At 46.6% G+C, this 24144-nt stretch overlaps 1 protein-coding gene across 1 annotated transcript in view; it reads right to left on the minus strand.

Moving 5' to 3' along the window:
• SLC22A18 (solute carrier family 22 member 18) overlaps positions 1–24144 on the minus strand; it is a 60464-nt gene extending 36320 nt beyond the window's left edge. The window contains exons 1-4 of the mRNA XM_032188768.1: positions 23135–24144; positions 21716–21813; positions 19281–19426; positions 18429–18561 (exon numbers count right to left, since the gene is read on the minus strand). Of these exons, the coding sequence (XP_032044659.1) occupies positions 18429–18561; positions 19281–19426; positions 21716–21813; positions 23135–23317 (560 nt within the window). The 5' untranslated portion in view covers positions 23318–24144. The remainder of the gene's footprint in view (positions 1–18428; positions 18562–19280; positions 19427–21715; positions 21814–23134) is intronic.

Genomic DNA, 24144 nt, shown 5'->3' on the forward strand with positions numbered 1-24144 from the left:
TTTGAGCAGCCACCAAACTTGGTGTTTCCACTGTTTCTTCTTTAATACTAACTAATACTAATACTTAACGAGGACTTTCAGGGCAGTTTAAGCCAGCTTAGCACAATGAAGAGAGCAGAGAGGTGAAAGGCAGAGCAAAGAGCATGCTCTGTATGGATTGACTGGGAGGCCTCCAAGGGAGCACCTACCCATCCCATCTCCCTTCCAAGCCAAAGCAACCAAAACTGACGGCGCAGGGCATAACGATACCACCGGAAGCAATTAAGTGGCAAAGGGAAAATAACTGGATTTGCAGACAGAGTTATCTTTGCCTCGCCCCTTACAGGACCAGAGGTTAGGAGCAAAGGTTTTTTCTACTAGTGACTAAAAGCATTACACACTTAACAACCCCAGACAGGGAAACATTCAACTACTGCAATCTTAGACATGAATGAATGGGATAGGCAGAAATAAAAGGCTCCATAACCTATTACCAGATTGCCCAGAAATCATCAAGCAATTACATTGTAAGGTTACTATACAGTGAGGCAATGGCTTTTTGTATTTTTTTCAAACCTATTTCACTGAGTAGCTCAGCACCCCAGGGAGCTCAGCACAGCTCCAGAGGATGCCCTGGTGTCTTGTTGCTGCCTTACAGTCATGCAATGCTAACAAATTCCAGCCCTGTGGAGGACAGGCAACTTTTCTAATTATAACTGGGCTGAATGAGAATTTAATTATCCTATTGGAAAGCTGTAAATACTGTAGACTGACTCAGTTTATATGCACTGGACTTGTTCCTCCCTTTCCCCATGTCAGGGAATTTCTCCCCACTCCACAGCACTCAGGAAAAGGGCATATAGCCGAAGCAGTTGGCAGTCATGAATAATCAGGGAGGGAATTTTCCAGAACAAGGCAGTAATGTGAAAAAGTCTTTCTTCTGGGGCGACATTTGCATGGCCGGGTAATGACATAAGAAGCCCGCAAACAAAAAAGCCTTTATACCCCTATGGCGACTTTTGAAATCTCCCAGCGCTGACTCGGTCCTTTCCTTCCGTGCCAAAGCATCTCATTTTGGGGACAGGAATTTCAGCCTCATCTGCACTAGCATCACTAGCTGGGACCAGGATGAGAAAAGCCATCCGATAAATGTTCTCATCATTCCAGACATCAGCTAACAACCAACTGAGAAAGCAGCGGACAACGGAAATTATGTGTATACCACATAGCCCCACGAGTATTTTTTTTTTTTTTTTCTTAGCAAGACTGCTCCTGGGGGGCAGCCTCCCGGATGGATGACACAGCTCAGCCCAGATGCCAGTCACGCCCAGAAAATGCTTAGTAAATGGCTTCATACATGCCATTCATGTCTCAGAGACTTGGTAGGATTGAAGGATCTTCTCTGCTCTGGGATGAGGGGTTAAGAGCAGAGCTTGGGGTGATGAATCTGTTTGCATAGGAGCTCCATCAGTGCATAGCTGGAGCCACCTCTGAGATGTAAGGCACCAGATCATAGCAGTGCAGTGGAAAAAAGGGTACAAAAAATTATATTTGGAAAGTGAAAAAAGCAGCAGGGTGTCAATTCCCCGTGACAGCAACACTGAGAGGCTTTAACGCAGAAAGTCAAGTGATGAGGCCAATGTGGAAAATGGCAGCTTGGTTTTCTGAGCACCTAGAAAGACCCTGTTATGGCTGGGCAGCAACACCATCCCTGTTTCAAGAATAAAATAAAACCCTTGGGAGCTGCAGGAACAGGACACAGAAGGGAGATGCTGAAGTGAGACCTGGGCTTACTGGAAAGAGGCCAACACAAGGCCTGGAGCTCCTCTGCCATGAGGAGAGGCTAGGAGAGCTGTGTGTGGTCAGCCTGAGGATGAGGCTGCTCAAGGGAATCTTATGGTGTTTGTAAATACCTCAGGGGACAGCGTACAGGGGACGGAGCCAGGCTCCTGTTAGTGGTGCCAGGACCAGAGGCAACAGGCACAAACTGGAACATCAGAGGTTCTGTCTGAACATAGGAACCTCTTTATGGTGTGGGTGACCTTCAAAAGCCACCTGGACATGGTGCTGGGCACCCTGCTCTAGCAGGGTTTGGGCCAGATGGACCAGGGGTCTCATCCCACCTCAACCATCCTATGGTTCTCTGTAATTCTGTAAAGCACAGCCAGAGGAACCAGGACACACCCTTGGGAAGGCAGCCTCAGAGCTACAGGTACCCGTGCTAGAAATCCAGCTGAGAGTCAGTGCTTTTGGAGTCTGGACAAAACCCTTTATTTTGCAGGTCATTAGTTTTGACGCAGAGGGCTGGGTAGTGATGTGAGGAGCCTGAAGCAGGTAGGTTCACCCCCATGGAAAAGCAGCTGGGGACATCCTGCGCTATGGGAGCTGGACCAAGCCCAGCCTCTGAAGCCCCAGGGAGCAGGGAAACCGTTTCTCACCAGCATAGGAAGTCAAGCGCTTGGCAACAAGTGAGACAGCTCTCCCAAAACTCCGGTTACGCAAACAGCTGCCTTCTGCTGGGTTTCAACATGCTCCACTGCTCCAAAAATAATTTCCTGCTTGATTTGATACCATTAGCAGGAGCACAGAGCACAGCACGAATGGTCATGCTGCTTCATGCTGGACCCAGCTAGCCATGGATTTCTAGAAACAGCCCTGCTTTTTTTTTTTTTTTTTTTAATTTTATTTTGGCAGACAGGCACAGTTATGCAGGAGGAAAGGGTGACAGGGGATGTAATAAGCCCTCTTCTCTTCCTCCACAGAAGGTTTTGACGTAAACCTGGACGAAAGCACCTGCCACCCTCATCTGTCCTCCAGGGCCCCTTTCCATAGCTGACGTTTCCCAGCCCTCACAGCTCTAACACTCACTTATGGCACAAAACCAAAAGTCAGCAGCCAAGCAGGAATCAGTGCCAGCAAAGTTCAACGACAAAGTCACTGCTTGTTGGGCAATCAGGAGCTGCACCTGAGCTGCTAGGGTTCCCCCATGGCACAAGCACCCAAGAGCTGTTATCACAGCATCTTTTGTCCCACACTTTGAGGCCCCTTTGGAGGCTGGCTGGAGAAATCCCAGCTCAGTGCTTCAGAAACAGCAATTCCAGTTCCAAGCCGGACTGAAATTTGGATAGCAAATTTGGCCCTACGGTGTATTGGATTTCCTCTTCTCTGTTCCCAGCCTGGGCATCTGCATGTCCCCTCCCGAGGAGCAGCACAGGACCTGCCCTGCAGGGAAACCTCCAGGGCCCCTTACCAACAGTGCGCTGAGAGCCTCAAGAAGCACAGAAAGCTAACCATGCTGACACCCAGCACATCAGCATCACACTCTGTACCCTATAGACCTAACAGCACAGTGCCCCAACCCTGGCATTCAGCACTCAGGGGCTTTGCCCAGAGACAAGCTGTTATTTCCCGGATGAAGCTGAGGAAATATTCACCAAAAATAATAACAGCAACAAAAGAGCAAAATCAAACTCATAGCTACCGAGTAAAATAGCTGATAGCACATCCACAAAATCATAGCGTTTTAAGGCTGAATAGAGTGTACACCAATGTGAAGGGGGACTCTCCAGCAGTGAGAAAGTCCATTTCAACATTTGTGGGGTCTTCCAACACCACCTAAGAAGAAAAAAATCCTTGACAGCACCAACCAACTGATTTTGTGCTGCCTTTCCTCCCTCCCCATATACTTTGAAATAAAAGCTGTGCAACGTGATCTTTTTACACTCATATATTCAAAGCTTTAATGGACCACATGGAACCATTTCACCTGATCCAGACCACACAAGTGTCTCCAGCCTACTCTTTCCACAGCCATTCTTTGAGCTACACAAAGTTATGTGAGATGTCCTTCTTCAGATAGTATAAGGGGTGAGGAACACACCCCTGCTTTTGGGGAGCTTGGACAGAAACACAAGTCCTACCCACAGTCCTGCACAGGACGTTACCCCAGGATGATGCCCCCAGATTTCATACACAAGGCAAAATAAGCATCTAAGCTGCTCCAAAAGCCAGTTGGGTCCTCTCCTGTCCCTGCCACAAGCAAAGGGAATAGCTCTGCAGAGAAGGTGGCTCCTGAGCTTCAGGGGGACCTGGGCCAGGTGGAGGACAGGACCAGTGGGAAGGGTGCACAAGCCAGTTTCCAAGCTCAACTGACCCACGTCTGCAGCTGCTGCTGCTCCCACAGCCCCGGGGAGTGGAGATAAGCAGCAGTTCAGCTTTTCCAGACATAGCACAATTCCTGTTTACAGCCTCTGGGCTAGGCTTTTCAAAAGCAGGAGCTGAGTGTCTATTCTTGCAGGAAGCCAGGTGTGTAAACAGTTCAATTAATACACCCAGCAAACTGTGCTCCAGCACAGCAGAGAGGGCTAGTGGAGACAAGCCAAGAGCACAGGAACCGAGGAAGGAAAATACTTTTAAAGAATATGCTTAATTAGAGATGGGCCTGAGCCAGGAGTTTGTACTTGAACACCTGGAAGAGCCCTGGGGAGCAGAATTGTAACCTGAACCCAGATCCATATTTTGCAACTTGCTCGTCTCCCCACTGAGCTAAACTCCAGCCCCCAGACTCCACCATCACACAGGTTCTCCAGCAGCCAAAGCTTTAAGATCTAGCTTTCTGCCTCCACCCAGATTTTGGCCAAGTTGTCACCTTATGTCCCTCTTGCCCAGTCCCACACCAAGAAACCTGCCCCAACCAAATGCTAGTGGGCCGTATTCACATCTGCGAGCCAAAAGTAACCCTCAGTTTTGTGCCAAATCCTCAGAATTGGGGCTTGCTTTAGAAGGCATCACGTCCATGGTAGTAAAAACCTCCCTCCATGCCCCATATAAAGCCTTTCAGAAATGGCAGACTGGTATCTTTCTGCCTCCTCCCCCCCCTTACACCTCAGCTTTCTAGGATGGAAAGATGTTGAACTTCATCCACGTCTTTCCATCTCTTTCCAACTATATTTTCTTCATAGCATAATCCTGTTTGGCAAAGAAATGATTGGCCCCATCCCCATCAAACCACCCTGTCACCACATGCCATGCACTATGGGCAGCTTGCAGGGCTGACTAAACATTTGCTTTTAGATGGCTCACTTCCAAAGTCCAGAAATAGATAGATACCAGCAATTACAAAGTGCCCGGGTGTGCCATCAAATTGTTTCATTGCGCCTTTATAGCATGCCATTTGCATTCCTGTGCTTTACATCTCCCACAGCACCGCTGCTGCCTGGTGCTAGGCTCACTGCAGTATCCACACAAACCTGCAGACATGCAAGGTCTTATCTCCTACCTGGACTACTCTTGGTAATTATTAAATCATAGTATTTTCTTTCCCCTTCATCATCTGACTTTGGGTCTTACTAGGTTGAGGTAAGGACAAGGCATGCAATACACTGCAAGGGCATGGGAATTATATTTTGATTTTATTTTTTTTTTAAACTAGGCTCCCAACCTCTCACCTACACTGGATGAATGAGCACAGCTGGAGAAGGAAAGATGGGATTGTAATTCTCCCTCACTCAGTGTTGCAATAGTCAAGGCAGTGCTCAACTTTTGGAGCCCTTTTGGAAAAATTCACTCTGCTGCTACTCAGAGCAGTTTCATGTCACAGATGTCCTTCTCCAGCTATTTCAAATTCTTCCCTGCCACAACCAAACCCCATCTCAAAAAAAATAAATAAAATAAAATGAAATAAAGCAACTTAAAGAATCAGGCTTCATACAGAAGTATGAGAAAAAAAATCACGGACCCTTAAAAGGCCAGGAGACTCTATCTGGAGAGTGCTTGCCACACAGCGCCAAGGCAAAATGATGCAACTTTTGGTATGATGGACAGATTACAATCAGGCAATTAGATGTCCCAGACCGTGTAATCACATGCAACAAGAACACACGTGGGTGTAGTGTGAAGCTTGAGCCTGCTGTCACCAACCACCAATGCAAATACATGGTGCTATTGCAGCATCCTCGGATTACTCTACAGGAATTCTTCACCAAATGGCTTCAAAATGTCTTTTCTAAACACCAATAGACTAATCTAGAAGTAAGTTTCTTTCCACCATGAACAGTAATTCCTGGAAGACTGGGAATTATCCAGAATTCTCTATTATCTGAAAACCATTTTTTTGTCTAGTCAGAAAGGGGAGGGAAAGAAATCCAACCAACAGACTGCAGATAATGTGTTATACAGCTTTACATCAGGAAAGAGCTTTTCTAAGCTTCTGTGGGAAGCAAGCTTAAAAATCTGATGCATGAGCCTTTTATTCTTCTCAGCTTTAATAACCATTACTATCTTTAGTCCCACTCTCTCATGTTCCCAAGGTGATTTTTCCAAGTTTTTTTTTTTTTTTTCCTTCTTTTTTTTTTTTCTTTTAAGAAATATCCTGCAGAAATCTTTTAGGTTTTTGGATGTTTCATTCCTTCCTCTACAAATTTCTTTACCCAGAGCTTGATTTAAAACCAGACTCAAAGGAAACACATCCAATGACTTCAAAAAGTCCCAGATCATTTAAGGAAAGGGGAAAGGAAAGGGGAAAGGAAAGGGGAAAGGAAAGGGGAAAGGAAAGGGGAAAGGAAAGGGGAAAGGAAAGGGGAAAGGAAAGGGGAAAGGAAAGGGGAAAGGAAAGGGGAAAGGAAAGGGGAAAGGAAAGGGGAAAGGAAAGGGGAAAGGAAAGGGGAAAGGAAAGGGGAAAGGAAAGGGGAAAGGAAAGGGGAAAGGAAAGGGGAAAGGAAAGGGGAAAGGAAAGGGGAAAGGAAAGGGGAAAGGAAAGGGGAAAGGAAAGGGGAAAGGAAAGGGGAAAGGAAAGGGGAAAGGAAAGGGGAAAGGAAAGGGGAAAGGAAAGGGGAAAGGAAAGGGGAAAGGAAAGGGGAAAGGAAAGGGGAAAGGAAAGGGGAAAGGAAAGGGGAAAGGAAAGGGGAAAGGAAAGGGGAAAGGAAAGGGGAAAGGAAAGGGGAAAGGAAAGGGGAAAGGAAAGGGGAAAGGAAAGGGGAAAGGAAAGGGGAAAGGAAAGGGGAAAGGAAAGGGGAAAGGAAAGGGGAAAGGAAAGGGGAAAGGAAAGGGGAAAGGAAAGGGGAAAGGAAAGGGGAAAGGAAAGGGGAAAGGAAAGGGGAAAGGAAAGGGGAAAGGAAAGGGGAAAGGAAAGGGGAAAGGAAAGGGGAAAGGAAAGGGGAAAGGAAAGGGGAAAGGAAAGGGGAAAGGAAAGGGGAAAGGAAAGGGGAAAGGAAAGGGGAAAGGAAAGGGGAAAGGAAAGGGGAAAGGAAAGGGGAAAGGAAAGGGGAAAGGAAAGGGGAAAGGAAAGGGGAAAGGAAAGGGGAAAGGAAAGGGAAAGGAAAGGGGAAAGGAAAGGGGAAAGGAAAGGGGAAAGGAAAGGGGAAAGGAAAGGGGAAAGGAAAGGGGAAAGGAAAGGGGAAAGGAAAGGGGAAAGGAAAGGGGAAAGGAAAGGGGAAAGGAAAGGGGAAAGGAAAGGGGAAAGGAAAGGGGAAAGGAAAGGGGAAAGGAAAGGGGAAAGGAAAGGGGAAAGGAAAGGGGAAAGGAAAGGGGAAAGGAAAGGGGAAAGGAAAGGGGAAAGGAAAGGGGAAAGGAAAGGGGAAAGGAAAGGGGAAAGGAAAGGGGAAAGGAAAGGGGAAAGGAAAGGGGAAAGGAAAGGGGAAAGGAAAGGGGAAAGGAAAGGGGAAAGGAAAGGGGAAAGGAAAGGGGAAAGGAAAGGGGAAAGGAAAGGGGAAAGGAAAGGGGAAAGGAAAGGGGAAAGGAAAGGGGAAAGGAAAGGGGAAAGGAAAGGGGAAAGGAAAGGGGAAAGGAAAGGGGAAAGGAAAGGGGAAAGGAAAGGGGAAAGGAAAGGGGAAAGGAAAGGGGAAAGGAAAGGGGAAAGGAAAGGGGAAAGGAAAGGGGAAAGGAAAGGGGAAAGGAAAGGGGAAAGGAAAGGGGAAAGGAAAGGGGAAAGGAAAGGGGAAAGGAAAGGGGAAAGGAAAGGGGAAAGGAAAGGGGAAAGGAAAGGGGAAAGGAAAGGGGAAAGGAAAGGGGAAAGGAAAGGGGAAAGGAAAGGGGAAAGGAAAGGGGAAAGGAAAGGGGAAAGGAAAGGGGAAAGGAAAGGGGAAAGGAAAGGGGAAAGGAAAGGGGAAAGGAAAGGGGAAAGGAAAGGGGAAAGGAAAGGGGAAAGGAAAGGGGAAAGGAAAGGGGAAAGGAAAGGGGAAAGGAAAGGGGAAAGGAAAGGGGAAAGGAAAGGGGAAAGGAAAGGGGAAAGGAAAGGGGAAAGGAAAGGGGAAAGGAAAGGGGAAAGGAAAGGGGAAAGGAAAGGGGAAAGGAAAGGGGAAAGGAAAGGGGAAAGGAAAGGGGAAAGGAAAGGGGAAAGGAAAGGGGAAAGGAAAGGGGAAAGGAAAGGGGAAAGGAAAGGGGAAAGGAAAGGGGAAAGGAAAGGGGAAAGGAAAGGGGAAAGGAAAGGGGAAAGGAAAGGGGAAAGGAAAGGGGAAAGGAAAGGGGAAAGGAAAGGGGAAAGGAAAGGGGAAAGGAAAGGGGAAAGGAAAGGGGAAAGGAAAGGGGAAAGGAAAGGGGAAAGGAAAGGGGAAAGGAAAGGGGAAAGGAAAGGGGAAAGGAAAGGGGAAAGGAAAGGGGAAAGGAAAGGGGAAAGGAAAGGGGAAAGGAAAGGGGAAAGGAAAGGGGAAAGGAAAGGGGAAAGGAAAGGGGAAAGGAAAGGGGAAAGGAAAGGGGAAAGGAAAGGGGAAAGGAAAGGGGAAAGGAAAGGGGAAAGGAAAGGGGAAAGGAAAGGGGAAAGGAAAGGGGAAAGGAAAGGGGAAAGGAAAGGGGAAAGGAAAGGGGAAAGGAAAGGGGAAAGGAAAGGGGAAAGGAAAGGGGAAAGGAAAGGGGAAAGGAAAGGGGAAAGGAAAGGGGAAAGGAAAGGGGAAAGGAAAGGGGAAAGGAAAGGGGAAAGGAAAGGGGAAAGGAAAGGGGAAAGGAAAGGGGAAAGGAAAGGGGAAAGGAAAGGGGAAAGGAAAGGGGAAAGGAAAGGGGAAAGGAAAGGGGAAAGGAAAGGGGAAAGGAAAGGGGAAAGGAAAGGGGAAAGGAAAGGGGAAAGGAAAGGGGAAGGAAAGGGGAAAGGAAAGGGGAAAGGAAAGGGGAAAGGAAAGGGGAAAGGAAAGGGGAAAGGAAAGGGGAAAGGAAAGGGGAAAGGAAAGGGGAAAGGAAAGGGGAAAGGAAAGGGGAAAGGAAAGGGAAAGGAAAGGGGAAAGGAAAGGGGAAAGGAAAGGGGAAAGGAAAGGGGAAAGGAAAGGGGAAAGGAAAGGGGAAAGGAAAGGGGAAAGGAAAGGGGAAAGGAAAGGGGAAGGAAAGGGGAAAGGAAAGGGGAAAGGAAAGGGGAAAGGAAAGGGGAAAGGAAAGGGGAAAGGAAAGGGGAAAGGAAAGGGGAAAGGAAAGGGGAAAGGAAAGGGGAAAGGAAAGGGGAAAGGAAGGGGAAAGGAAAGGGGAAAGGAAAGGGGAAAGGAAAGGGGAAAGGAAAGGGGAAAGGAAAGGGGAAAGGAAAGGGGAAAGGAAAGGGGAAAGGAAAGGGGAAAGGAAAGGGGAAAGGAAAGGGGAAAGGAAAGGGGAAAGGAAAGGGGAAAGGAAAGGGGAAAGGAAAGGGGAAAGGAAAGGGGAAAGGAAAGGGAAAGGAAAGGGGAAAGGAAAGGGGAAAGGAAAGGGGAAAGGAAAGGGAAAGGAAAGGGGAAAGGAAAGGGGAAAGGAAAGGGGAAAGGAAAGGGGAAAGGAAAGGGGAAAGGAAAGGGGAAAGGAAAGGGGAAAGGAAAGGGGAAAGGAAAGGGGAAGGAAAGGAAAGGGGAAAGGAAAGGGGAAAGGAAAGGGGAAAGGAAAGGGGAAAGGAAAGGGGAAAGGGAAAGGAAAGGGAAGGAAAGGGGAAAGGAAAGGGGAAAGGAAAGGGGAAAGGAAAGGGGAAAGGAAAGGGGAAAGGAAAAAAATCCCATAAAAATACAGACAATGCAGACTTCAATAGGGTTTAGAGCAAAATTTTATGAAGTAATTTGTCCCAAAGTTTCAGCATGGGACATCAGGGAATAGAGAAATATTTAGTGAGACAGAGTTAATACTGCATACAGACCACAAAGGATTAAATGTATAAAACCTTCACCACCAAGAAAAATAAATTAAAACTGGGACAATACTTGCTGTAATAACAAGCAAACAACAAGCCTAGATACTGCCTCAAATGCTCAAAAATGCTTTTACAACCTGAACGTAAACTGCATTAAACGGACCAGATTTCTGAAAGCTATGAATTCCTGTCTTCTGAAAATCCACCTTAGCCATGCCCAAGTGGGAGGCTGAAAGATAGTCACTGTCATTTCTGCAAAGCCTAATCACTGTGGCTCTGCTTTGGAGGATGGTTACAGTCAAAACTAATCCTCCTAATGAATGTATAGGGTCCATATGTCTTCTCGGCCATGCAAGCCACCTCCTAAGCAAGAAGGGCAGTGAGACAAGCTACTTGGGGCTGATTTAAGAAGTGGCTGCTAAGTGCAGGAGGGTCTCAAGAGGATTTGGGGCTTGCTGAGGAACCAGCAGGAGCAAAGAACCTCATGGTCCCTGGCCACCCAGAGGCACAGACCTGGTGACCACAAGCCTGTTGTGGTAATAACTACTGCAGAGAGCACTTCTCCCTGATGCTAGAGATGCCTTCTCCCCTGGCTGTGATAACACATGATTTGTCAGGTTAAAGAGACAAGCCCCAGCAAGCTGGGGTGAGCCTGGAGATGGCCATTCAGAAACTCCTTTGCCCTCTGGCTGCGCTCAGTGCTGGGATGCTTCACATACCTTTGACTCTGCAGGCTGGTGGAGTGGCTGTGAGCAGGGTTTCATTTAGAGCCTGCAATGAAACGAAAGCCTTGGGTGGGGCCACAGAAGCTGGTATAGTTCATGTGCAGGTCACAGCATTTTTATTTCCCTCTGAGCATCCTTATCCCAGCAGCCTGACCTTCACCCGCAGTGGACCAGCGTCCCATCACAAGCAGGCGTTGCCCTTTCCCATCCTGCTGCCAGCCTCCTGCTTGCCTCATCCATCTGGTAAGGATGGCTATAGGGGAGGATTTAGCTTCCAACCCCAAACTTCTCCAGAAGGGGGGCTTTTCTGGCCATCCTATACAGCAGCCTTATTTCAGGCAGCAGGAAAGCAGGGGAAAGCAGTGGGGGTGTTCCCCTTCTTCCCTCCACCACAAATGAAGGTCCATTCTGAAAGTGCTACTTCCTTCCAAACTCAGCCCCTTGCTGCTCCAGAGGTCCTGCTAGATCTAAAAGCTCTCCACCTTTCCCTGTAGACTTCATCCCCCAGCTTCTCAAGCCAGAGGTTGCTGCCCCCAAGACCTAATTCCTCCCAGCCCAGCCTTCCCATGCCAGACCTACACATTCCCATTCATCCCAACCTTTCTTCCCTCCCCTGTCCAATCATTCTTCCCACACAAGCACCACATCCTTCCTGCTCTGAGCTCCCCACACTCTCCCACCACAGGGCTGGGTTCATTCACTGAAGCAAATCAGAATCAAACATAAGCATGACCCTTTGAATCTATAGAATTAGGAGACATAAAGGAGAGCTGTCCATATAACATGTGCATGCATGACTTTGGGAAAGGTTTCACCATCCCACGTTGCCCTCCAGGTCCCTCCACTCTTGCTGGGCTCAGCCCTGTGCTTCAGCCCCCTCCTCTGGTGGACCCTACCCCACTCTGAGCTTTATGGCTGGATGAGCTCTTTTTTTTTTCCTGAAACAGCAAAATGCTAGCACACGCTTCTGATAAGCAATAAAAAAGAAGAAGAAGAAAAAAAAAAAAGAGAGAAAGAAAAAAAAGAAAAAAAAAGAAACAAGCCCACCAAAATGGGATGTGAGTTGTGCTCTCTAAACCTCTGCCTGCTCAGGACACCAGGGGCAGAAGAGGATACATCCAGGAAAAACTGGCTGTACTCTTCCAAGGTTTTAGATATTTGCATGCACACAACTCGTGACAGGGGACGTCTGCATCCCAAAGACTGTATAATCTAAACAGCAGTATAATAAATGTATTAGGAGAGGGAAGGAAAAAGCATCATATTGCCCCCATTTTATGCTCAAGGAACACCACCGCAGAGGGACGGGACAACTTACTTGCATCACAGGAAAACTGCAGCAGAGCCAAGTCCCAAATCCCACTTGAGGGACTTAACCACAGACTTTTCTGTGCTTTCTATTTTGTGTTAACAAAGAAAACAGTATTTCCCTGGATTTCAATCCCTAGCAATACTGCTGGATTTGCTGCCTGGTCATGAAATATTCCAGGAGTGGGAAGAGCAGATGAAGCTCCAGTGAGTCATGAGCAGACACTGCCTTATTGTACGACCAGCACAGTGAGGGTCACCTTCTGCCCTCAGCACTGCCTCTGCTGAGGAGGCCAAGCCCAAAATACCTTGTGCCTTTCCAAAGAATCCCATTGTTTTGGGTTTCCTACTTTTTTAAACACTTATTTGGTATGTCAAACCAGGCTTGGGAAGAGCAATCATCCACCACCTTGACACAGCCTTGCAGAAAGCCAGCTAACAACTCAGAAAACCAGAGCTTGGGCTGAGGGAGCGGCGTTCAAGTATCCGCAATAAGTTCAGCAGAGGTAGCTTGGCAGACACACACGTTTTTGATTGCAATCTAGCCACCAGGCGCACAAAACAGGGTTTCGCTCAGCCACCACCCCCTCGCTTTCTGGCTGCAGGCGTGGGGAGGCAAGGCAGGGTGTCCTCCCCCAGCACACAAGCTGCAATGAAAGCTGGAGAAGGGAACAGGTAGAAATATTTCCCACCGCACTTTCATTTCTCAGTGCTTTGTCTGCTGGGGTAACCACTGACCTGCAAGACACACCAGGGGTTCCTCTTCCCACAGCTCTGGTGCGAGGAACACCCCAACAGCCCCCAAACCTCACCTCTCCATCCAGGCTGCACAGACCAGCCACACAAGGAAGTTCTGGACACTTTCTCCCTTTAATCAATTTTTAATGAATGAGGCACATTTGACCTTTTAGCATAGCTCCCTGAGAAGGGGAAGCAGTTAACCCAAGGTGCCCAGGAGGAAGGAGGGTGCAGGAAGACATCCCACTGCAAGCCAGCTCAGAGCCCCAACACCCCTGCAATTAAAAAAACACTAAAGGGGAATGAGGTTTTCAGAGAAAAATGGGCATTTCCCAATGAGACTAGGGAAGGGGCTGCCATACAAGCATCCCGTTAACTCAACCCAAGCCCTGTACCCTTGAGGGCAGCCACAAGGCATGAGCTCTCCCCACTATGAGCTGCTGGCTCCTGCCTTGAACCCCAGTTCTCCTCCCTTGGGAAAGGGCCCCACCTATGGGTGAAGGACCAAAGAGGAGCTCTCAGCCCCATCAGCCACCCTCCTCCTGCTGAAGTTCAGACCAGGCCTTGGAAGGAAGCTAAGCTTACTGACTGCCTGCAAAGGGGGAAGGAGGTCACGGCGTGGTCTTAAAATGGGTAAATAAGTGTAAACCAGCAGACCTACACCTACTATTGGTGGCCTAGATGTGGTAGGAGGTGTCAGACTGAGGTCTGCAGGCAGGAAGGGCCAGGGATGAGCTTGCTGCAGGCCTGTCTGCTGCAACAAAGCAGCAGGGACAAGAGGAACTGCTCAGGGCATGCATCCTGGTGGCTTACAACATGTTCACAGTGCAACATTAGACTCCAGCATAGCGATCATGGCCAGACCTCAAGTTTTGCGACACAGAAATTAAACAGAAAGCTTGCACGACAGACAGGTCCCCTGAGCTGCTTCGGGCCTGCTTCATAATGAGGTAAATCATACCATAGGAGTGCCTGTGACTCTCCATCAGCCATTTGGAGCCTGAACAGCAAATTTAGGTTCACCTGTCTCCATTGTAAAGGTCCAAGATTAGGTAAACTCACCGAAAGTGCACTGAGGCATTCCTCAGGTTCAAGAATAGGTTAAACAAATCATTAGAACTAGAAAGCTCAGCTGCAGGGGATGTCAGACAGAAGTGGCCTAGACCTCAACTTTGACCCAACACTTTGTGGAGGGATGAGGTGCATAATCCTCTAGCCAGAGATGGTTAACATAAACCTTACAGACCATCTTTGTGCCTGTGGCTTCCAAAAATGGAACAGTTGTCATACAAAGTAAATGAACAGAAATAGCTTGAATCTCCTGGGTTTTATTTTTTTCTTGAGGTTCTCCACACTTTCCCTAATCTGTCAGCTCCATGACAAACAGCCCAATTTGTTATTCCCTCCCCATCTCTCCTACAGAACCTCAGAGCCTGACTGATGGTGACAGACCACACTGCAGCTTGGGGACAGCTTACTGGCAAGCAGATGCCACCTCCTTCTTCCCAAAGTCCCTTGACACAAAGAACAAAGCAACGCCTGTGCCAGCACCACCAATCGACATCATCCCAGGCAGAGAAATACCACAGTTTCTTCTGGAAGGGAGCAGGAATGGCTGCAGGCAGCAGAATGCCTCGCTTTGTCCAGGAGCAGAGTGCAACCCTCTCACCCTTTGCTGCCTTCCCAGCTCCCAACCTTCAGCCCTTTCAACACCCACAGTTTTTCCACTCGGCCGCTAAGCGATGAGAAATTCCCTGCCAGAGGACATGGTTCAAATGGGTTATTGAAAAGAAATGCAATTCCCTACTCCAGGCGAACAAGCTCCTTCTTTTCCCCTTGAGGAGGAAGGATAATAGTACAGCCAGGAAGAAAAAAGAAAAAGAAAAAACCATCCCCAAAGCCTGTTGTAATAATATTAAATAAGAGACCAAAAGGGTTTGGCCAGGAAAATCCCAAGTTCAAAAGAATAATTACTCCAAGAGATTTAAGCCTAAAGCTGAGTCACTAAAATGAAGAAACCTCTCCTTGTCCATAGAAAGCAAACAAATCTTGGGTCATGCAGCAAAGCTTCTGTACGTCCTTGTTAGAAAGAAAGAAGAAAGAAGCCAAACACAATTAATCATAGTCCCAGAAGAAAGGATGAGATCTCTGTAATTAACTACCTTAGGCTCATCTTTCCACTTTTGAAAACTAATCCAGCCCTCCACTTTCACTCTTCACCCACAGCACCGGCACAAAAGCCTGTTACCAGCCCAGAGCCACCTCTCCCATGGTGCAGGCCTTCAGCCTGTGGTCCCCAGCAGCTTCCCAGTAAACGCCTAGCAGGGGGGAAACCCTTACACAGCACAAAACAGAGCTACTTTTCCAAATCCCCTTTTGTGGATGGGCTGTGACAGAGTTTGCAGGCTCACCAGCAACCTGGAGACCTCAGCTGAACTACAGGAGTTAGTTTCAAGCTAGGTATTTACATACACAATCCTGATCCAACTGTCCAATGACCAGAAAACATAAATTAAGAAAGCACATAAACATGAAAACACCTTCCAGACAATTATCACAAACAGCTGTAATCTTAGCTAATTGGCTTATACCTGATCCTCAGGTGGTTTAAATTTGCCTGACCATGGTGCTGCCCACAGACAACTTGTTCTCCACAGCTGTATGCACTCTTCAGAGGTGAGAGGACTGGGCCACATATTAACAGTAAGGCCTCCAAAAATTAAGTTTAGTAGGGTGAAGACAACTGGCAAATGGCTCTTTGATTTGCACAAACCAAAGCCACATTTCACTGATGATTGCTTTGCTACAGCTTCACTCAAAGTTTTGGAAAACATGGGGAGAAGCAGTGTACTTCAGAGAAGAAGAAAGGCTGGAGCTAGTGGCCACAGCTTAGGAGTGGATGTCTGAATCTGACATCCAAGCAGTCCTACACAAGTCAGAACAAGTCATTCAACTTCCTTCTTGGGGCTCCCTCAATAAATAAGGGTTGATAAATATTATCCTAGCAAAGAAAACAATAACAGACCAGCTTTTTAGGTCAAGTACATCAATGGTAAATACAATACAGCGGAATAATACCAAAATGACATCAGCTGAGGAACTGAGACTGACTTCTACCCCTTCTTTTGTATACAAACCACTACTAACATATGAATAATGCTGTCAACAGACTGGGAAAGCTGGCCAGCTTTGTAGCGAGGGAGGGCGAAGAATGCCGAGTGGACAGAAATCTCCAGCTTTGCTCTTCCATGACACAGCAGAAATGTTTATTTTCAAAGGAAGCAGATTGGGTCACTTTTCTATGGAAAAGGGAAGCGATTACGCAGCTCCATAGCCTTCCTGTACCACTGTGGGAAACAGGGAGGGATGATTAATAACCAGTCTGTGGGATGCAGCTACAGGACGAAAGATCCTTGAGTATGTTCCTAATGTGACGCCCACTCCTTTCCCTCCAGGTCAAGGTCTCAGACACAGCCAGAAGCCACCAGTGATGCTCCAAGGGCTGTTTTATGGCACAGAGCTTTGCCAGCTTGTTGGGGGAGAAGCATGCAGGGCTGAGTTTCTGCTTACCACTGATCTGAGCCAACATATTTTCAAAAAATATCAGTGGATTGCACCTATAATCTTTGCACAGAAGTCTGGTGGAGGAGCTAAGCACAAGGTCAGAGAAAAGGCAGGATTCTGCAATGGAGAAGGTGACTACCCCACACCCAGGGCAGCTTCCTTGGAGCAGTCCTTCATCCCTAAGCTGCTTTTTACAAATCCACACCAACCCTCTGAATGCTGGGGGGTGCCAAAAAGGCTCCACCAGCACACTGGGGTGGGCTTGCCTCTTTTGCATGGGAAGTCCTACGGTCCTCCCAGTGGGATGCACAGATCCTCATGGGGAAGACTGACAGACTGCATTCCCCAGTCCTGCTATGGGATGGCAGGAGCAGCAGCCACAAAATCCCTGTGATGGGATGCTCCATCAGCCATGCACAAACTGCAAGCTCAAGCTGCCCTCCACTGGATGCATGGGAAATAACCCAAGGAGAAGGAAGAAAACTGAAATTTTGTCTGCAGCAGTTTCTGTGGTTCTACCAAGGCAGAGGCAGCAGAGTTTTCAGGAGCTGCTGTTTAACACAGTAAGGTTAACGTCTCTTATTTAATCAACCTTTACAGAGGTGTGAGATGCAAAGCAGCATCACTAGGCACGAGGGCATGTGGATATACAACAGGGTTCAGAGCTCTGTGCACGATTCCCAACACCATAACCACTTGCACCCATACAAAATGCCCAGGTGACATTCCTATATACATTTTACTGCGCTTATGGCACTAAAAAAGGCCTCGGGGCCTGAATAATAATAATAATTTAAAAGTATTGCCATATGACTTCGGTGCCTGAAGCTCACGAAGATGGGATGTCAGTGAAATCGCGTCAGGGAGCAACTCACGGAGGTGGCGGCTGCAGGCAGAGCTGGGGGACAAGCCAACGGTGCCACCTAGCGGGCACAGCACCCTGCCAGCCACACGGGTTGCTCCCAGGACGAGAATGATGCCTGGAAAACAAGCTTCCCCCGATGATTTATTATTATTTTTTTTAACCCTCTAGCCTACACTGCAGAGCAGCTATAATGCTCGCGATGGTTAAAAAAGAAAATATTTCCATGCTAACCTAAATCTACAGAAGCTAAGGTTCATAAGAAAAGTAGAGCAAAATACTCAGAAGTTCTCAAGTTCTCAAGTCCTACCCCCAACACCTTCACAGAAATACAGGGCATCTCCCTCAGGAAGATTGCAGCCACATGTATTTCCCTGATACACTTCTCTCTTTGAGCTTTCTCCACCAGTAATGAACGGAGACTAATAAATTCAGTAAAACTAGGAATTTCTTTTCAATTTCAGCACATAAAAGGTAACAGCCTGCTATATCAGGCATGCCTGTCTGTATCAGGCAGTAGAAAGTATGCAAAAAAGATGTGTGGTTCATTCCCTAACCCTGCTCTCTCAGGGCTAGACCTCCTCAATCTCTTTCCCCCAGTGTTGCAGCCTTGCTTTCCCCCTTCCCCAAGGTCTTGTTCTGTATTCAGCATCCCTCCAAGCACATCAGTGTCAGCAGGAGTTTCACACTGCATCAGATTTCCACTCCTCAGTTATACAACTTTATTTCTTAGGAGCAGGTTATGAAGTCTGCACTGCTTTGCAGCAAGTAGTTCTCTGTGGTGGTATGGGAAGCAAAACATTGAGTTCTGATGTGAACCTCTACTGCTACCAACATGGCAAGAGAGGGTCTACAACTGCATTATCCAGCACAGGTGTAACGCTACCAATCCTCCCTGGGGCTGTGGCACAGTGGGATGCAAAGACAGCTTACAGCAGGGGTCAGGTTTGGAGCGTTCTTCGCCTTATTGGCCCTAAAACTTAGTGAAGAACTGGTAGTAAGAGTTAGAGAAGCCTTCTGGACACTATGAATTATACCATACCCTTGCCCAGCACAAGAAGATGGCACACTGCTTCATTCAAAGAACAATATCATCAAAAACTGGTAAGGGGTGAAAATAGCAAAATATCCCTTCACTGTTCCCCCAATTGCTGCAGCAAGGCCAACACCAAATGAGCAGATCACTCACCCGAATTTGGTGGAGAGGATCCCTCCTAGGGCAGAGCCGATGATGATTCCTATTCCGAAGCAAAGACCCAGCTTCCCCAGAGCATCAGCACGCTGGGAAGGAGCTGTCAGGTCTGTAATAACCTTCTGAGCACCTGCAAGGAAACAAATACCTTGGAAGAAGCCTGCTGTGGGCTCGGACCAGCGAGTACAAGTTTATGGGCTGCAGAAGCAGTGCCTGCCACAAAACTGTCCTTGCAGCCCTGTGCTCATGCACACCAGTGAGAGGAATTAATCAAGTCTGTATTTGCAGGAAACAGCACCCAAAACCACTTCATGAGTGACTATAAGAAGCTGACACCCTACCAACATGAATCTTCTTGTATGAGCTGCATGAACTTCAGTAGCTAAAGGTGGTGGTGTGGTTTTTAACAGAGACATCTAGGGAAGTCAGTCTAAATCAGAATAGTTTTGTAGGAAGTAAAAGCCATTTCTGTAACCACATATCACTGACTATGTGGTATATATGCTCACTTCAGCAGGAGAAAGGGAAAAGCTCTCCTACAAAACGTCCTGGTTGCAAGAAGGCAGCTGAGAAGTTTGGGATAGTGCTGCTGCCAGCAAGCATTTGGTGCCTGTGCCCAAGTGGTGACGTCCAAGCAGTTTGCTCAAACAGGCAGGAGACCAGACTGGGACTACAGGCAGCCAGCCCTGTTTTCCATAACAAGTACAAGTGCTGCTTCATGTCCTCTTTGTTTCAGCCTGAACACATAAATGTTCCTTTATGCCACTGACTTCCAGCAACATGAGCACAAAGCGGGGAGCCAGGCAATAAAAGCAATTTGGAAAGTCCCTTGGCCCTGCCTGACCTTACCTGGTAGCCCATGCATGAACACAGCTGGCAGCCTCGAGAGGAAGAGGATGGGGATGCTGGTGGAGATGGACAGGAGCAGGAAGAAGACACTTCCAGAGGCACAGGAGAGAATTAAGGCAGCTCGGGTACCAAACTGATCTGCAAACCTAGTACAGAAACAGTGTGAAGCTGTCAGAAATGGGATGGGGCAAGTCCACCCACCCAGGTGGGATTTCACAGCCACTCTGGTCTCACTCACTGACCCTGCAAGAGGCACTGATGGGATTTCCAGGGGTGCTTTCCCAGAGGCGGTTTGGGTAATCAGAGCCCAGCTCAATGTGTTTTATCTCAGGACTGCTGAAGACCTGACAAGCAGAGGCAGGTGCAGCAGCTCAGCAGGTGTACAGTTAACACATTCAATATTATCATTTCAGAGCACATAGTGCCCTCAAATTTTATTTTTCAGCTCTGAGTCATTTGAGACCAGGTAATCAAGTTAGCTATTTTTTTTTTTTTTTTTTTAAGTCGAGGTTCATTGGAGATTGAAGTTGTCCCAGATTGTTTCCAGAGGATGTTCAGAGCATCACTGAAGAAAAACAGATAGTTTCTTATTTAGGTTTAATAAAGACTTCACAATAGTAGATCAGTTTTGCTTCAATTTAAGGAAGACAAAACAAAACAGAAATAACAAAACAGTCAAATCATTTTTTTGTTCAGGTTCTATTCAAGTCCTTGGTTTACTTTAAAGGTACTTAAAGCTAATTTGGATCGTGTCCATGAGTACTATAGGAATGGTTCTTAGAAACTAGGACTAAGATTACTATAAAACACGCCTTAGATTAAGTTTTTCATTTATATTTTTCCCTTCCCCTAACTGAAGTTGCATATCACAGTTATAAGATCAGTGTTACCTTGCATAGCAATTAGTGGTGCTTCCACTAAAAACAAACAAACAATGCCAAGATTGGTCTGCAAACAGAGTTAAGCATAAGGAATTAGAGGAACTAATGTTAAGGAGGAGGCTCAGGTCAGAACTTCTACTTCCATTAAACTCAGGGAAGCTTATAATAGCTATTTGTAACCTACAGACCTCAATCTACTGGATAGTCCAAGGCTTTTTTGGTTTTGTTTTAAAAGGGTAATTTCAGTGCTTCATCATATCATGGCTGTTTGGTAGCACCAGGCAAGATGTACAAGAACTGACCTAAACTCAACATTTTTCTATTTCTTATCCATCCCATTTTCTCTTTATCTACATTCACATTGAGGACAAAGCAGTCTCACATATAGGAAAATCCTTTTCATCTCAAACCTACATCACAAATTTTGGCTTCAATCTGGCAACACACACTTGCACCAGTAGGAAGCCAGGCACACGTGAATTTTTCTTTGCCTTTTCCCATTCCCTTCAGTGTCTTTTTTGAACATTAGTGAGTGACATGCACAGAGGAAAAAAAACAGATATCAGATATCTTAGGTCCAGAACATAAATGCTACTCTCTAGTTTTCTATATTAAAAGGAGTAACATTCAAATGGACATTCAAGTATTAAAACAGGCATTATGGTATCATAAAAAGGCTTTGAGATGCTACACACTGCCTACTAGAGGACACAGCAGAGCTCACAACCCAAGTCAATCACAAAGGTAAAATCCCACAAAGGGAAACTTACAGAGCATACTAGCACCATATCCATACATCACTTGCTGATTGGCAGCAGAACTAAGGAGAAAAGCAAGATTTTTCTCAGTCTCATTTTAATTTCCCCATTGCTGGATCACACTGCTAGTTCAAGTTTTCTGCTTTCAGGGAATAGATTCCCCTACCACTCTAGGATTTTTCTTGCCATTCACTTTTCATTAAGAACAGGAACAAATGTCCCATGATGTAGGCAGAAAACCTGAGTCTTTCCCACTCTTTTCCTATTTCTGCAGATGAACTTGTAGATAGATCAGTTCTTAAAAATTCACCCAAACTCTGAGGAATTTTAGCTCTGTATTACACCCTAATGTAGATTCAGTGAGATTCAGCCTTAGAAATAACATGATCCTCAGTCTTTTCATTGACAGTTCTACTTAACAAGAATAAATACCTTTTTTCCCTAAGTTTCCCAGTCACAGGACATTTCTAAGGTTACACGTGCTTATAAAATGCTTGCAGGATTAAGCCATTAGGACCTGGGCTCTGAGGATTCTGATGGCTTAAGTCTGTTCCCAGTATATTGTTACACTTAAATGTGTGCCATTAAAACATAGCTAAGTTAATATAAAGGTTGCTTCGACATTGTGGTATTTCTACTTACAGTATTTATTTTCCCATTGTTCATTTATGAAGTCTTCAAACACTTCAACAGGACCATGAACCAGAACTAAACGTTTTTATGATTAAAATATTAAAAAAAAAAAGTCTGGCCTTTTTCAGCCATAAAAAGGGTCATGAGAATTGTTCTCCCTTACCTTCCGAAAATGGGACCTCCCACGAGCTGAAGGACACCAAAGGTTGTCTGGAGGTAGCCAAACCCCACCGAATCCAAACCCAGGCTCTTTGCCAAGTACTGGAAAAGAAAAAGAAAGAAAGAAAAAAAAATGGATCAGGGGAATTGAAGTATATTATGTTTCTGAAAAAAGAGCTTCGTTTCTGCACATAGAGGACTGTGGCTTCAAACGATTGCTTCCTTCAGCTCTCCATACCTACAGATGCAACTTTTTTTGTCTCAGGCTTCTGAAAAAAATACAAAGCCTCTAGCCCATATCATCTGCTGATGAAAATAAGCAGGATGTGATCAAAACCATCAGTTTAGAACCAGGTGTCAGATATGAATCACTTTTTACACTTGTGGTCCAACACAGCCAAACATGAGGCAGACCCTTTACCATTCAGGCTCTGCACACAGTGATGAGGTAGGCACTAACCAGCCTTCTCCTGACTGCAGACCCAACACCCAGGTCTTGGAGATATTTAACAAAGCAAGCAACATATGGGCAAAAATGTGGCCTTTGGTCTGCATGGGATGCCCACAAAAAGAAAAGAGATGCAAACCCTGAAGAGCCACCACAAATAAACACTCCCAGCCTACAGGCTCAGGACACTGTGGGGTTGTTTTGGTCCTGGAAGGAGAGAGCAGTTTGCCTCTGGAGGCACAAATGCAGCAGAGATGTACCAGAAAGCATGGACTGACCAGAGACAAGGACGGACAGCTGTGTCATGGATCCAGGAACTCACAGATTGGAAAGAAACACCAGGAAGTGGATGAGTATGGAAAAAAAGACACACAAAATACAGGGCCTGGAGAGATGGGGACTGCACTTCTATCTCCTTTCCAACAAGCCATATTTTGACCATTGCTGCTCCCTTCTCTGTGGTTGCGGCAGCATCTCTGCTACCCACAGGAGATACTGATGCACTCCTTTGCCCACTCAGCACCACCCACAGCTTCTGTCCCTCCACCCCTTCTCTTATCCTTCTGCTTAGCTCAGCCACATCCAAGAGCTCCTACTGTTTCAAGCCACGCTTACTCCTCACTGCTGGCAGTTTGCCCTGCGGTGAGAGCATAATGCTGTCAGAAAACCTACCTCTGAGCCCTTCTGACAGCTTGTTGGGTCTCTCACCACTCCCAGGTCCCACCTTAGCAAAAACAGCCAGGAGATATCAGCCTCAAGCAGGGCTCTCAGACTGGGAAAGGGCTCTAGATGTTGCTGCAGTACAATAAAGCAGCTGCACACCCTCAATACAGTCACAGCTTACCTACTAGATAGGAATATACTTTCCTCTTTTTTTTTTTTCCTTCTAGAAAAGTCCCTTCTGACTTTGCTAGAAGACTTCACAATTAGCATTGAAGGTAAGAAGTGCCATAAAACCCAGCAACCCATACTCACAGGCATGACTCCAAGCTGCATGAACACGAAGGTCAGCTCTATGGTTGCTATCAGGTAGGTGACAAGGATGATTTGTCCCCTCTTGAGCTCTCCCATGTGGTTGCTCTCGCCCTGTGTCTCACTCTTCATCCTCCAGGCTTTCTCCTCACCTCCCGAGATGGCTTTTTCATTCGCAGTGCTCATGGGATCACTTACTGCAGGCTGCTGGGCTGAAAAGTGGCACCAAAGTGCGTCCTGGCTGGGAAAGTGGAGTATACAAAAGGTGCAAATGCTGTGTTTACAGTTCAAAGCTTAACAGTGTGAAATATGCTGAGTCAGATCGGCAGGGATTTTCTTTCCTTTCCTTTTTTTTTTTTTTTTTTTTTTTTTTTAAACCTCCTTTCTTTCATTTACTTCTCAGGCAGGATCAAAGGCAACCACTCATTGAGCCACTGATCTCATTCTTCAGCCTTGTCCCAGGTAGGCATTGCTCAGAGGACCATCACAGCAAAGACTGGCTTGAGAACCCCAGCAGGGTAAAAGTGGACGTTGCCCCAACTGAGAGCATGTGACAAAGCCTTCAGCTCTTTAACTCCTTCACTTCTTTCACTTCCATAGTCTCTGGTGGCTCAGAAGAGATGACTGGTTTTATCCTTCATGGAAAGCACTTAGGTTTCATTTCTGGAGGTTGCAAGTGAAGCTCACAGCGAAGTGGCTGCTCCAAGTCCTCATACTTCCAGCAATATATTTACATAGATACTAGCCAAACACCACTCTTACATGCAGCTCCAGTTGTTTTTACCAGGATCTCCAGCTGAACCTTTTCTCCCCACTGCACCAGGTGGTAAAAATTTATAGAGAGCCTGAGCTAGGAAATGTTCACATATGACTCCACTCAGACTACAAATTACTAGCCAAAACCAAAACATAAATAAATTTTTAAAAATGTATTAAATCCACACTAATTAGGAAGCTGACTGCAAACTGGAAGATTAAAACAAACGAACAAGACTCATTTGTCCTTTGGGGGT

This window comes from Aythya fuligula, chromosome 5 (assembly GCF_009819795.1).
Source record: "Aythya fuligula isolate bAytFul2 chromosome 5, bAytFul2.pri, whole genome shotgun sequence".
Lineage (NCBI taxonomy): Eukaryota > Metazoa > Chordata > Aves > Anseriformes > Anatidae > Aythya > Aythya fuligula.